The sequence below is a fragment of the Lynx rufus genome, unplaced genomic scaffold (genome assembly GCF_022079265.1).
Source record: "Lynx rufus isolate CCGP_SWC_20201006 ecotype Redwood Valley unplaced genomic scaffold, mLynRuf1.p SCAF_12, whole genome shotgun sequence".
Taxonomy (NCBI): domain Eukaryota; kingdom Metazoa; phylum Chordata; class Mammalia; order Carnivora; family Felidae; genus Lynx; species Lynx rufus.
The window spans coordinates 57,300,105-57,316,271 of NW_025814826.1; the positions used below are offsets into that span (position 1 = coordinate 57,300,105).

General features: G+C 45.5%; 1 protein-coding gene across 1 annotated transcript; it reads left to right on the forward strand.

The window, feature by feature from the left end:
- The first annotated feature begins 315 nt into the window (after positions 1 to 315).
- Positions 316 to 14,986, forward strand: GSDMC (gasdermin C). Its single transcript, XM_047073874.1, has 11 exons — positions 316 to 532; positions 1,868 to 2,051; positions 4,445 to 4,613; positions 9,582 to 9,687; positions 10,924 to 10,968; positions 11,359 to 11,388; positions 11,632 to 11,712; positions 12,828 to 12,967; positions 13,300 to 13,429; positions 13,908 to 13,981; positions 14,660 to 14,986. The coding sequence occupies exons 1-11, from the start codon at positions 316 to 318 to the stop codon at positions 14,984 to 14,986; spliced, it is 1,503 nt and encodes a 500-aa protein (XP_046929830.1).
- Positions 14,987 to 16,167: the final 1,181 nt, after the last annotated feature.

Sequence of the window (16,167 nt, forward strand, 5' to 3'; positions counted from 1 at the left end):
TTCTGCTGACGATAGCATTGAGCACTTTCTGGGCCTGGAGGGTGCCCTTGGCTTGGGGGTGGGGAGATACACAGGCTTTTCTATTCTAGCCATAAAGAGCAATGAACTTCACAGCAGTGCTTCCCTCCAAAGCCCAGGCTGTGTTTAGAATACCAAAATTGAGAAAGTATGATTTAGTCACTACTCTAAGACCTAAGTTAATCTCACATATATGTCCTCTTCCTTAGGAAAAACATCAAGCTCTGTGACAGCTTACCCACTTTCTTCCCCATCTCCACTGAAATCTGTACTCCCCTTCTATCTGTCCCTAGAAACATGTCCTCCATGTTTGAGAATATTAGTAAGAATTTGGTCAAAGAGCTCGGAGACAAAGACCTGACACCTGTGAAACACCTGCTGGACGCCAACAAATTCCGTCAGTTTGCAATTTTACGGAAGAAAAAGAAGACTCTCTCACAGTTCTGGGAACTACCTGATATTCCAGTAGAATACACCCTCATGGACATCCTGGAGCCAAGTTCTTCAGTCCCAGGTATTGCCAACAAGGGCTGGGAGGCGGGGAGTGAAAACATAGGTGCCCAGACAGGTAGTGTACCATGCAAGAATCCCTGAGACACACACACAGGTAAACGTTAGGAGCAGTTTTGCCAAAAGACACTGGGCAAGACCTGTGACTATTTGAGAATCTACTAATATCTGGACCCGAGCATTCATCAGTTCATTTAATACTTATAGCAGCTTCTTAAGTCGGAAACACTACCCCCAGTTACAGAACAGTGAATTGAAACTTATAAAATAATTTGTTCTACGTTATGTACCCTGGGAACTAGTAAAACGAGAATCCAAACCCAGATCCGTCTGGCTCCACATGCTTAACATTTTCTGCTCCAGCATGCTGTCTCCTGGGGCCAGATACTGCACCTGCTGCAGAGGAAAGATGATGTCATGGGTCTCCTTGACCAGGGCACACACGATGTCACCATGTCTCAGGGTTTGAGATGACATCCCTGTTATCCGACCCTTGGGTTGATTCAAACATTTGTCCTCAGCAGTAATTTACACTTAAACATTATTTTGTCGGGAATGCAAGCTGGTGCAGCCACTCTGGAAAACAGTCTGGAGGTTCCTCAAAAAACTAAAAACAGAACTACCCTACAACCCAGCAATTGCACTACTAGACATTTATCCAAGGGATACAGGTGTGCTGTTTTGAAGGGACACATGCACCCCCATGTTTATGGCAGCACTATCAACAATAGCCAAAGTATGGAAAGAGCCCAAATGTCTATCGATGGGTAAATGGATAAAGAAGATGCGGTATATATATACAATGGAGTATTACTAGGCAATCAGAAAGAATGAAATCTTGCCATTTGCAACTACATGGATGGAACTGGAGGGTATTATGCTAAGTGAAATTAGTCAGAGAAAGACAAAAATCATACGACTTCACTCATATGAGGCCTTTAAGAGACAAAACAGATGAACATAAGGGAAGGGAAAAATAATATAAAAACAGGGAGGGGGACAAAAGAGAAGAGACTCATAAATATGGAGAACAAACTGAGGGAGGGGTTGTGGGAGGGGGGATGGGCTAAATGGATAAGGGGCACTAAGGAATGTACTCCTGAAATCATTGTTGCACTATATGCTAACTAATTTGGATGTAAATTTAAAAAAATAAAAAATAAAACAAGTTAATAAAAAGAAAACAAAAAAACCACATTATTTTGTTAGCTTCTGAAAGATTTCAATAGGTAAGAGGGCTGAAGCAACACAGGACTTGGTCATTCTATCTCCATTCCATTTTCCAACTGTTCCAGAGTAAATTTTTGATTAAACCTGAAGTCCACTTTTCTGTCCTCAGAAACTGTTATCAAGGGACCATTTATCTTCAGTGACACCATGTTCCGGAAGTACAAGGCTTCTGCAGGTGTGACTGCCATGCTAGAAACGAATGTGTCAGGGGAAGCTACTAAGTGCCATGAAACCTTCCTCCAGTTTCACGCTGTTACCTTCCCACCCCAAAACTGGAATGACCTTCTAAAGAGGTGAGGCCATGGGAGAGGAAGGACTGGTCAACAGAGCCCCTTGGACTCTCTTTGTGGGCAGAGACACCTAGCAGGCCTTGCTGCTGAGGCTCTGAATGAAGAAAATTACACCGCAGGCAAGCTATGCTGTTCTTCTTGGTTATTCGCTTATTCATTCATTCAGCGAATAATTATTAGTCACTTAATACATATTTATTAAAACAGCAATTACCCATTACTGCGCTATCATGTGCTACCCATCTCTACCCTAAAGCCGCTCATATTTAGTGTGGACAGGCAAAGGGCAGGCAGTGGGGAAGAGCGGGCGATAAAAAATAAAGTATTAATTAACAAAGTATTAATTTATGGGAGACAAAGAATCGGAAACTCTCTGTTGACATAAGGTATGAAGTAGTGTCCTGGGATTTCATTTACCTCCAAACGTATAGGCAAAGGCGGGTGTCAAACGATCTCTTAAGAGCTCAACGAAGAACTTAAGTCTTTACTGCCTTCTAAAAACAGTCAACTTCAGGGTGCCTGGGCAGCTCCGTTAGTTAAGCGTCTGTCTCTTGGTTTCAGCTCAGATCATTATCTCACAGTTTGTGGGATTGAGCCCCTTGTGGAGCTCTGTGCTAACACCACTGAGCCTGCTTGGGAATCTGTCTCACTCTCCCTCTCACTCTGCCCCTCCCCAGCTTGCTGGTGCTCTCTCTCTCTAAATAAATAAATAAATTTAAAATAAATAAATAAGTAAAAACAGAAATGCCAACTTAAATAATGTGTTTACAAACCCAATAAATTGTTAAGAAAGCAAGAAGTTAAAAATCACAGACTGCTTAAAGACTAAAAGTTACTTTCACAGGGCATTGGACAATTTCCGTATTCCTGAGTTCTTACAAGGCCCTTATTAACAATAACATTTGCAAAGACTGTTTATGGTGCAAAAGAGTATCTGAGATTCTTTAGCTGCTCAGAAAGAAAAAGAAATTCTCAATATTTCAGCAAAGAGGCAGTTTCTAGGATACATTTTAATTAGCTAGCTCCAAGTGAAATAAGTAAGCCTGAAGTCAGACCTTTAATGGAAAAAAAAAAAAAAAAAGGCAGTTGGCTATTTCTAATAGAGGGGATGTGGGCATGTCATGTATTCAGCTCCGAAGGCACTTACAGATCACGACGGGAGCTCTGGAGATATGAAACAGGACGAGGTCAAAGAGACGCTGAAGGTGGTCGGTTTAGGTTTCTCTCTGGTGCTAACAGTTGAGCTCAAACCTAAAGAATGAAAGAAGCAAGCAAGAGGAAAAGGGTCCGAATTAGAGCTGAAAGGCCCTGGGACAGGACAGAGCTGGGTGTTTCCAAGAGGAGGGGGAGGCCAGGGAAGCATAAGCTTCGTCAACAAGGATGAAGGTGATGTAAAGTGAAGGTTGGGAGGTAAGCAGAGTCAGATGACACACTCCTTGCCCAAATGTTAAGAAGCCTGCATTTCTCTCCAAGGGCACTGGATGGTCAGTGACCTCCTGCCCTGAAAGGCAAATTTAAGGGTCTCTCAGTATTCCACATGGCTGTCACCAGGGCACCAAGCAGGGTGGGGCCTGGAGCAGAACCAGAGTTGAGTCTCAGCACTGCAGACCTTCCACATCTCCCCCAACTTACATCTTCAAGTCAAGCTCTACCAAGCCCCCTACTAAGGACGGTCGACCCATAAAGCCCATCTGCGCTAGTCATGAAAAATCACCCAGCACCTGCCCTCCTTCATCACACTTTATCCGCCTGCTCCACACGGGCACGTGTGCTGTGTGTACCCAGCTTTGACAACAGGGCCTCCTAAGCACTGGTCTCCATCACCTGGACTCATCTACTTTGAGCCTCTTCTGCTGAGAGCCCCTGGTACTGGAAATGTACAAACTACCCTAACATGACCAATATAATTTTGGAAAATGTAAATGGCTCTTCATAATATGGTATGCATACTGTCATACCATACCCGTCAGAGAATGGGGACCCCTCCACCGTGCACATCAGAGAAGATGTTCTGTTGCCCTAAGCAACCTAACCTATAAGCCAGTATCTTCCTACCCATGGAGAACTCACCTATCAAATTCCAAATGCTCTGTACCCCATCCAGGGTCTTAGAAGAGTAATCCACAACGAGCCAAGAAGGCCCGCCTTTCCCGGGGGCGCCTGGGTGGCTCTGTCAGTTAAGCATCTGACACTAGATTCCAGCTCAGATCATGACCTCACGGTCGTGGGATCAAGCCCCACGTCAGGCTCTGCACTGACAACGTGGAGCCTGCTTGGGATTCTCTCTCTGCCCCTCCCCTACTTGCATGCATGCACTCTCTCAATATAAATTAATAAGCATTTAAAAAAAAGGCATCCCTTTCCCACTGTGACCTTTCTCTTCCCACCTACCTCAGGAAAGTGTTGGATCAGGAGCTGCTGTTTCTGAGGAAGTGCCGGGGCAGAGATGACAATCTCTATGTGGTGACAGAGGCCGTGGAACTGATCAACAGCACTGTGCTGCATGACAGCAGCAGTGTGAACGTTTTGGGAAAATGCTTTATCCCTTGGATGACTTCTGTCAAGGTACACGGTTGTCTGAAGTGGGATGGGGACACCAAGAGCACAGCCAGCCCCACCCCACTTCCCAGGGGCTCTGCATCTTATTAGGGCCTGTCTCTGGGGGTTGGAATGAATGGGGTCATTATTTCCCACTTCTCATGTGCCAAGGAATCCTGACTCCGGACCCGAGAGTATATTCTAACATGCTCGTTTTAGTATTTTAATATATGAGGTTATTCAATATCAATAAAATAGAAATAGATTTAATTATTTGCAATTATATTTTGCTTTGGTTAAACAATCGGTTTTGGATACTCTAAAAGTATGATTGTTGGGACGCCTGGGTGGCTCAGTTGGCTGAGCGTCTGGTTTCAGTTCCGGTCATGATCTCACAGTTCGTGAGTTCAAGCCCTGTGTTGGTCTCTGCACTGCCAGTGTGGAACCTGCTGGGGATTCTCTCTTTCCCTCCCTCTCTCTCTGTTCCTCCCCCACTTACACTCTCTCTCTCCAAATAAATAAATAAACTTAAAAGATATATATGTATGGTTGCTATACTACATACATGTGCAGCTTTATGGCTGGAAGAAACAAAGGGCCACATACAATACAAAACCTCAGCAGTTCAAACATCCTAAATACTGTGATACCCTGAGTAGAAAGTGTTCCGTATTAAGATTAAATATCTCCAAGCACATATGATGTACATAACTTACAATCATCACAATTAAAAAAAAAAGTTTGAAACAAAGCAGTTCATCAAATATTTACTCAACATGAACTGTGACTCAGGGACATATAAAGTGTGTGTGTGCGTGTGTTATAATGGACATTTACACAAAATATATTTTATATGTAATTTGTCCTCACTGAAGAGATTTAGGAACCAAAAAAACAAAACAAGACAAAAACGGAGATGTGAGCTAACTTTCACAAGATCTGTGTATTAACCCTAGAGGAGAGCAAGGCGCCACCCAGTGGACAAAGAAGTTTGAAACCAAACTTAACTCCAGTTTGGAGGGTATGTCCACGGCCAGCTGTTTTCACATCAGTTTCGGTGTGCTGACGGGGTTTTGGGAGAACAGGAGAACACCCTGAGGCATTTTGCAGAGGGCGAATGCTCAGCTGTGTGTCTGGCCTATGCCCAGGTGTTCACAGCAGGTGCCGGTTCTAAGCATCGCTCCTGGGCTGTGATGTTGTTAAACGGTTTGTAGATTCCCAGCTGTGTCAGCGTTTTCCCACACCATTGCTTTGCACTGCGCTCTCTTAGTTGACATTGGACTCACCAGGACATTCTTCTCATCAAAGAGTAGGGCTGAATTCTGGAGAAGCCATTTACTCACTAGGCTGCCTGAGGTCATTATTCATGTTTCTGACATAGGGTCCCTCACCCATAAAATTAAAATATAACACCTACACCTACAGGGGTGCCTGGGTGGCTCAGTCAGTTAAGCATCTGACTCTTGATTTCGGTTCAGGTCATGATCTCAGGGTTTGTGGAATCAAGCCCTGTGCTGGGCTCTACACTGACAACACAGAGCCTGCTTGGGATTCTCTCTCTCCCTCTCTGTCTCTCCCTCACTTGCTCTCTCTCTCTCTCAAAATAAATAAACTTAAAAAAAAAAACTACTTAAAATATGGGGCACCTGGGTGGCTCAGTCAGTTGAGTGTCCGACTTCGGCTCAGGTCATGATCTCACAGTTCGTGGGTTCGAGCCCCACATCAGGCTCTCTGCTGACAGCTCAAAGCCTGGAGCCTCCTTCGGATTCTGTGTCTCCCTCCCTCTCTGCCCCTCCCCTATTCATGATCTGTCTCAGTCTCTCAAAGATAAATAAACATTAAAAATTAATAAATTTTTAAAAACTACTTAAAATATAACTCCTACATAAAAGTCCATGATAATACATATGAACAGTCAATCAGGTCTCCAGAATACAGTAATTACTACTCAGTGTGATGGTTAATTTTATGTTGCCAACATGACTGGTCCATGAGGTACACAGTTTTTGGTTCAAGGTTATTCTAGGTGTGCCTGTATGTTTCTGGATGAGATTTGAACGAGTAGACTGGTAAAGCAGATTATCTTCCCCAACGCAGGCAGGCCTCATCCAGTCCACTGAAGTTCTGAATGAAACAAAAGGTGGAGAAAGACTTGAGTTCACTCTCCGCCTAAGTATCTTTCAGCTGGGACGCTGCTCTACCATCAGACTCTGACTTGCACTCCTGCTTCTAAGGCCTTTAAATTCAGACTGGAACTATACCATTAGTTCTCCTGGGTCTGTACATCTTGGGATTTTTCTTTTTATGAATTTTTTTTAAGTTTTTATTATTTGAGATTTGAGAGAGAGCACACGTGTGAGTGGGGGAGGGGCAGAGAGAGAGGGAGAGAGAGAATCTCACCCAGGCTCCCCACAGTCAGTGCAGAGCCGGACATGGGTGGGGCTCAAACACAAACTGTCAGAACATGACCCAAGCCGAAGCCACGAGTTGACACTTAACTGACTGAGCCACCCAGAAACCCCTTAAAAAATTTTTTATGTTTATTTATTTTTGAGACAGACAGGGAGACAGAGAGAGAGACAGAGCGTGAGTGGGGGAGAGACAGAGGGAGGAGACACAGAATCCCAAGCAGGCTCCGCACTGTCAGCACAGAGCCTGACACGGGGCTCGAACTCACGAACCATGAGATCATGACCTGAGCCAAAGCCAGACACTTAGCTGACTGAGCCACCCAGGTGCCCCTGGGACTTTTCAACCTTTATAATTGCATGAACAGATCCCTTACAATAAATCCCTTTAGAAATATAGATATATAGACAGAAAGCTTATTGGTTCTATTTTTCTACAGACTAATATACTCAGTAAAGTTTGTTCAGCTTTTCACTTGATTGTAAGACAGAGTGGCAACTTCTAAGCTCTTTACAGTATGCCAGCACAGAAACCAGAAGTCTAATTTTTTTTAAAATAGGAAAGCCAAAAAATAAAATCAAAGACATTTCCCCAAAAAAAGTAAGCAGAAAAAGAGGAGAATATTCATATTAAAGTTTAGAGGGTTATTCCAAACATACAACATCTGAAAAACAGGAGTTCCAGAAATAACAGAGACACAATAAAAGAAGGAAGATCATCCAAAAAATAATACAACAAAGGTGAGGAGACCAGAGGAATGTGTTTCCAGGTGAAAGGACCAAACAGGAGGCATAATTTAATGGGTCAACATATACCACAGAACATAAGTGCGAATTATCAGGATACCTGCCTCAAAAAGAAAAGCATGGGGGCGCCTGGGTGGCTCAGTCGGTTAAGCGTCTGCATTCAGCTCAGGTCATGATCTCATGGTTTGCAAGTTCAAGCACCACATCCAGCTCTCTGCTGTCTGTGCAGAGCTCACTTCAGATCTGCTGTCCCCCTCCCCTCTCTGCCCCTCCCCCACATGCACCCGCTAAGATAAAAAAATAAAAACTTTAAAACAAAAAAAGAAAATCATGCATATTTCTAAAAAAGGAAAACAAAAGTCATTTTCCAAGGAATTTCAGCTTAGATTTCTATGTCCAGTCAAAATAATGCTCAAGTGTGAGAGTAAAAGAGAGAGGTCTTCGGATATGTACGGTCTCAAAAAATGTATCCCCACAAGAGACAGAGAGGGCACCCAACTGTCCTAGTAATTAACTGCTACAGGAAAGATCTGGAGTGAGGAGGAGGAGTCTCCCCAACAGTAAACAATGGATATTACCTTAGGTATTGGGATGTGAACATTTTACGAGGATGGGGGAAGGAGGAGTGAAGGGTTGGGGAGGGGGAAGAGTAGGAAAATGAAATCCTTATCACCAAAAGGAGAAAGTGACTGGATATACTTAAATCTGGAAAAAAAATTAAATCATTGCAATATAAACACAAAACCAAGAAACAGGAAGGCAAATACTGGAACAAGAAGGAAAAAGAGCAGCACCTATAAATCAGGATCAAGGGAGGTGAGATGGGGGCGGGGGGTGCTGAGGTCTCTGATCACATGCACGTGGGACCATATCGCTTTCTAGATCTATTTGAGTTTTTTTTTCTCATTTTATTTTTTATTTTTTGAATTTACAACCAAATTAGTTAGCATATAGTGCAACAATAATTTTGGGATAGATTCCCTAATGCCCCTTCCCCATTTAGCCCCCCCCCCACAACCCCTCCAGTAACCCTCTGTTTGTTCTCTATATTTAAGAGTCTCTTATGGGGACGCCTTGGTGGCTCAGTCGGTTAAGCGGCCGACTTCGGCTCAGGTAATGATCTCGCGGTCCATGAGTTCGAGCCCCACATCAGGCTCTGTGCTGACAGCTCAGAGCCTGGAGCCTGTTTCAGATTCTGTGTCTCCATCTCTCTGACCCTCCCCCATTCATGCTCTGTCTCTCTCTGTCTCAAAAATAAATAAACGTTAAAAAAAATTAAAAAAAAAAAAGTCTCTTATGTTTTGTCCCCCTCCGTTTTTATATTTGTTTTGCTTCCCTTCCCTTACGTTCATCTGTTTTGTCTCTTAAAGTCCTCATATGAGTGAAGCCATATGATTTTTGTCTTTCTCTGACTAATTGCACTTAGCATAATACCCTCCAGTTCCATCCACGTAGTTGCAAATGGCAAGGTTTCATTCTTTTTCATGGCTGAGTAATACTTCATGGTATTTATGTACCACATCTTCTTTATCCATTCATCCATTGATGGACATTTGGGCTCTTTCCATACTTTGGCTATTGTTGATAGTGCTGCTATAAACATGGGGGTGCATGTGTCCCTTCGAAACAGCACACCTGTATCCCTTGGTTAAATACCTAGTAGTGCAATTGCTGGGTCGTAGGGTAGCTCTATTTTCAGCTCTATTTCTTGAGGAAGCTGCATAGTGTTTTCCAGAGTGGCTGCACCAGTTTGCATTCCCACCACCAGTGCAAAAGTAGATCTATTTGAGTTTTAAGATCACATGTACATGAGACCACATTGCCTGGTTTCTCTCTCCAGGGTCAAGGCCAGGGAGAGGGTCTCAAAGTGAGAGAGAAGATGTTGACTCTGCCAGAGGGCACTGTGATCGCCTATAAGAAGAAGCAGCTGATTTTCGAGAACAATGGCTGGGGTAAGCAGAGGCTGAAAGGGGAAGATGGGGAGGGGGCGTCTGCTTCTCCGGAGAAGAGAAAGAGAGGGGAAGGGCCAGCAGCTCACATCCACTTGCTGCTCTGTGCAGCAGGCCGAGAAACACCTCCCCACTGTGGGGGCACACACATCCCACCACCAAAGCCACCTCCCAGCACGGCTGACTGACAGAAACGCTGCTCCGGGAAGATATAGTCTCCCGTGTGGACAGGGACGAAGGGGGGTCCGGCGTGGAGGTGTCCTTGGCACCAGGCCAAGGGCAGCCCCAACCCCATCATCTCCATTCATTCCAGTGTCCACTCAAGCCGCTCTCAGCAGCTGGCCTGGGGGAGCCACAGGGCGCTCCCCAGGGTACCCATAACCTCGGGAGAAAGCCCAGGAGATAGCCGCAGGATCCCAAACAAACCGGCAGACACAATGCCCCAGGAACATAAGGCAGGGTTGTATCTACATCTCTCCCTCCCTTGCTCTTGGGCCTCAGTGCCCCAGCACGCGCACACACTTCGGGTTCTGACTCCACATGGGCAAACCATTTGCATCAAACAGCAACTATACCCCTGGATGGAACGGTGAGCGCTGGGGACACAACCAGCCTCCCCCAATTTAAGTCCCAGGAAGAGGTGAGCCTGATACAGCTAGGGTCCAGCTCCTCAGGGATCAGGGGATGCCATTTCCTTCTCCCCCCCACCCCCAGACATGCACGTGCGTGCACACACACACACACACACACACACACTTCTGTCTATAATATCCTCCCTCGAACATCTTGTCTCAGCATTTCTTAGGTGCAGCATGAAATCACCCAGGAAGGGGGCAGGACTGGGAGCAGACAGGTGAGGGAGGAGACCTCACGAGAGTAAGACTAAGGGCACCAGACAGACAATCCTACCCAAAGAAGGACGGACAAAGCCAACTGCCTTTACCTTACAGAGGAAGTTCTCCAGTGTCAGCACAGTGATCAACCCAGGCGCTTGTTCAAAAGGCAGGCTCCAGGCTCTCTTCAGAGAGTCTGATTCAGAAGGTAGAATTAGGTCAGGGGCTCTGAGTTTGAGCCAGCATCACAGGTGAATCTGGTGGAGGTGTCCCCTGGCCACACTGAGAAAAGCTGCCAGGCTGGGTGTGGAGGAGGAAGCCTGGGGGCTACGGGCAGGGGCTGGAAAACAGTCCAGCAGGATTAACCTCAGCTCTCCTGGCCTGGCTTCTTCCCACCCAGATATCCTCATCTCAGATGATGACACGCAGAAAACCTTTCCAGAAGGTGAGTTTCAGAGCTGGACAGGTTCTCTGCCTAGACGCAGGCCCTGCTGAGCACTGACCCCCTTCGGATGCTAGTAAGGGCTCAGCCCCCACAGACCCACAGGGAAACCTTTCCAGCCAAGCGTCTCCATCACCTCCTCCTCTCCCCTGCCTTTGACCTTGGCACCGGCCCCTGGCCACAGTTCCCCTTTGAACTGTGAGGTGGGGTTGTGGGTGTGCTGCCTAAGGTCTCCATATGCCTAGGCTCTGAATCAACTGAAGGAGTGAAAAGAGGTAAGAAATCTGGGGGAGGAGGAGGCGAAAGCTGGAAAGAGGAGGGAGAGGTTGGGATGAGGAAGGGGAGAATGCAGACTAAGGCTTTGTGAATGAGCACTTCTCTTTCTCTTTCCAGAGAGAATGCTACGAAAGGTGAAGACATCAAGTGAGTGGGTGATTTTAGAGACAGGAAGGTGGGACTTGATCCCTCCATGAGGCCACTTTGCACAAACGCCCCACACAGTTGCCTCTGCTGTCCATGCCTGAGGCAGGAGGATCTGGCCTCTGGGCAAAGGGCAGGAATAGATGGAAAGGAGCTGGGGGGGGGGGGGAGGCAGGGAGCAGAAGGCCAGAGAAACCAAATGTCTTCAGAAGCTAACTCTTGGTGGGGGTATAATTTCTCTTTTAGTTGCTGTGAACAATGGTCCCCTGTACCCAATGAGTATATCTGGTGTAAGGAAGCCTCTGGATCTTGTGCTGCACTCACCTGGTAAGCAGGGCAGATTTCCCTGGCCTTTGCCACCACTGCCCTAGGGACTGGCCCTAGTCTTGGTGGAATAGGAAGGATCCAGGAAGGCCAGGAGGTGGAGGGATCCATCCGAATTGGGGCAGAAAGAGGTCTAGCAAGAGGGAGGAGGTGATGAGAGGCCAGAACCCTCCCAAGTGTCTCAAAAAGCAAATTTGAGCATGAGAAAAGAGATGATTCCTTGTGATTCTCTTTCCAGGAAGAATACAGAGAGTCCTTTGGCAAGGTGAGTGTTTATTAAGAGAGAATCCAGGGCTTCCAGGGTAGGGAATTGCAGAACTGAGAGCCCTGACTGGAGTTTCCATGCAACTCAGAAAACTGAGGTCTACTTCCAAACTTACACTTTGGTCAGCTCCACTGATTCATTCCTTCGTTTGTGTGGGCATACCTGCAACAAACTTTTATTAAGAACTTACTGGGCAACAGGCATTATTCTAAGTACTAGGGATACAGCAGTGAACCAAACAGAAATGCCTGTGTCATTGCACGTCCGTTCTAGTGACCTCTCACTCAGCAGATCATCTTGAGTGCACCCAAAGTCTCCTCAGACAAGCAGAGAGCCCCCAAATCCATTCCTTGGTTAATTCCATATGGATATAGATGATACAAGTAGAATTACATTATAAGAAGGATGGCTCAAGTCTTCTACCTGGTACTACTCCAAGCATTTTATATACATAAACTCATTTAATCCCTCATAACATCCCCATTTAACAAACGTAGAAACTGAGCCAAGAGCTCAGATCCTCATCTCTAAGAGCCCAACCACAGAATCCATGTTATTTTAGACATGTCCCAGAAATAAGCACCTGGTCATTTTCTTCTACTTCCCATGACCCCTTTCCAGAATCTCCATCTCTGCTCCCTGCATTCTGCTCCCCTCATTTCATAGCACTAGGATTGTCTGTTTTCTAGTCTATTATTTCTAGCCTGTTCCCAGAGCTCAAACATGGCATCCATAGAGATGCTCTGGGTTGATAAAAGGGTTCATATTTGATGGGGAGGGGCTTATCATCCCAGGAATGTTGTAATCAAAGAATTATACCCATTTTTGGTTTGATGCTGACGCCTGAGGGCAGATTTCAAGCAACTACATGAGGAGATTTTCCAGGAAATGGAGGCCTTGGCCCAGCTCTCAAAGGACACTCAGGATTCTATATTCCATACTATCCTGAACATGCTTGGGAACCGAGAGGCTCTGCAGAACCTCACGGACACGGTGAGGAGTTCCTAAAACTACCTAGGGCTGATCAAAGTGGTAAAAGGGGCAGGTTTAGGAAATATGGCTATCAAGATACACAGGGGAGGAGGGATGGGGCAATGCCAGGGGAAAGAGTAGGCTGTCAGCAATCTGGGACACTGGCCCCAGGCACAATGACAAGGCCAGGGGCCAAATATTGGGGCTGCTAGGAATCCCCTGGGACAGGTAAAGAGCCCTGACCCTCCCACCTTGGTTGATCACTTACAGACTTAAAAGACACAGGCAAAATTATATACCAGTAGTAGTTGTAGTAGTAATATCTTATTACTAATAATGTGGGTCTCCTATAGCTGGATGGGAGCCCCTTAGATCTTTTGGATGACTTTGGGGGCACAATCCTAAATGAGATGCAACCGGACACAAGAGACCTATGGATCCAGGCAAGATTCCACATCATCTACCTCCTTGAAGCCATAATGGGTAAGAATGATCTGGGGGGAAATGTAGGAAAGTCACAAGTTTGGCCTTCAGACCTCGTGAAAGCAATGGGTTAGACGCCATCTCTCCAAAACCCTTCAAATATCATGATCTTCATCCTCACATATCCCCTCTCTGAAATGTCCAGAGGGTTTAGTGAGATAAATTTGCCACGTGAACAGAGAAACAGTCTGAGGTCTAGAAAGTGACCAGCCCAAGTTCATCCAACAGATCATTATGAGTGGAAGATTCCAGGCTCCAGCCTCAGGATCCCATCCTCTGGACCACATTACGTAGCATTCTGGAGGCATTCCAAGAGTAGAAGGAGGATTTTCCAGTAAAGTGAACTTGACCTTCAAAGTCCAATGGGTGACTCCTCTGCCTCAGAGTTCCCCTCTCATAGGGTCTCCCAGCTCACAGTGGGGAGAGGAAAATCTAACCCCTCATCACTTTCTTTCCCCAAATGTCCCCCTGTTCCCAGTGTTGAGTGACACCCAACATGATCTGCTGGCCCAGTCCATGGAAAAGAGGATCCTGCTCCAGCAGCAGAAGCTGGTGAGATATTCTCAGGGGCTAGTGTCCAGGGAAGAGGGGGAAAGAACCAGAGTTAAGAATGAATCTGAGGAAGAAGAGATGATGCAGGTTTCTGCCAGGGAGACAGGATCCTGCTCTGGCAACTGGGAAATCCCTGGCTGCATCTCCCTCTGGGCAACAGGCCCAGTGGGTATGAATCTATCAGGAGGGTCTCTGTTTCCATGGCAACCCCTGCTGACAGCCCCCACGGTTCTAAAATAGCCATATAAGAACCCAGGTTTGGGAACCCAGAGTCCCTGAGTCATATCCCGGCTTTATATACACAGTTACCATTTGGGAATCGCTCTTCTCTCTCCACATACACATATTTAAGGATATATGTGTGTATAGACATATGCATATACATACACACACACTGCATACATGTATGGATATACACACACATCTAATTCCAAATGCCATATTCTGCAAGGGAAATGTTAATAAAATCATTTAGCAGCTGAGGAAACAATGCTCAGTGATTTCCAATAATGTATCCACAATTACACTGACCATAGGGCATGACCAGGACATGACTCTGGGCCCTCTTGACTCCAAAGCTTTTGTCCCTTTCAGTTACCCTGCATGACCCTCTTGGGACAAATTTTCTCTTCCCGACCTCAAATGCTGACGTGTAACATCTGATACTGGTTATTCTAGGTAAGGAGCATCCTGGAGCCCAACTTCAAATACTGCTGGGACATCCCCTTTACCCTCAAACCCGAGCTCCTTGCCCCACTCCAGGGTGAGGATTTGGCCATCACCTATGGCCTCCTGGAGGAGTGTGGGCTGAAAATGGAACTGAATAGCCCCAGGTCAACCTGGGATCTGGAAACCAAGCAGCCCCTGTCTGCCCTGTATGGGACCCTGTCATTGCTGAAGCAGCTGGCAGGCAGTCCAGAGAGGCCTGGCCCCACTCCAGTCTATGCTGAGAGTGTCCCTGATGAGCTCAGGGGGGGTCTAGGGCCACCACGTCTGCCGTTCTAGGCAGGATGGAGCCAGGGATCGGTGGAAACTTGAGAGAATGTTCTGAGGTGATAGAAATATCTGTATCTTGATAAAGGTTTATGCAATTGTCAAAACTCATCGAATAGTATCTAAAGATGCGAGCCTGGGTGGTTCATTGGATGAGCATCCGACTTTAGCTCACGTCATGATTTCACAGTTTGTGAGTTTAAGCCCTGCTATGGGCTCTGTGCTGTCAGAGCCTGCTTGGGATCCTTTGTACCCCTCTCTCTCTGCCCCTCTCCTGCTCATGCTCTCTCAAAAATAAATAAACATTAAAAAAAAATGTGAGCATTTCACTATATATAAATGCTACTCCAAAACAATGTAAAAATATATTTGCTCTAGTTAACAATATGCATTCTGAATTGTTTGGGGTGAGGCTAACTGATATCTGTAACTCACTTTGAAATGCATCAAAAAATAAAATAATGAACAGAGAGACAGATCATCACCAAGATTAGATGGTAAAATGTTAAAAATGAGAGGGTTTTTTTCCATTCTTAAAACATTTTCTTATGTCCAGAATTGCTTCAAAAAATTAACTCCCCAAAATTTATACCTCTGAATTGATCATTATGTGTGACTTTTCCAAATTATGCTTTTTGAGCTATTTTTAAAGGAACATTGAGGGACGCCTGGGTGGCTCAGTCGGTTAAGCGTCCGACTTCAGCTCAGGTCATGATCTCACGGTCCGTGAGTTCGAGCCCCGCGTCAGGCTCTGTGCTGACAGCTCAGAGCTTGGAGCCTGTTTCAGATTCTGTGTCTCCCTCTCTCTGACCCTCCCCCGTTCATGCTCTGTCTCTCTCTGTCTCAAAAATAAATAAACGTTAAAAAAAAATTTTTTTTAAATAAAGGAACATTGAGAGAACAAAAAAAAATAAAGGTCTTAGAAATTAAAACTATTATGACATAAATAAAAACTCCATAGAAAAGATCAGAAGGTAAAGTTGAGGAACTTTCCCAAAAAGTAGGGTAAAAAGTCATAAGATGAAAAATAAGAGAAAAAATAAGAAACATAGAAGAGCAGTTTAGGAAGCCTAAGAGCCAGATAAAACAAGCTCCCGCCACCAAAAAAAAAAAAAAGAGAGAGAGCGAGAGGACGTACACACACACACACACACACACACAAATGGAAAGGAGATCATCAACAAAATAAATCA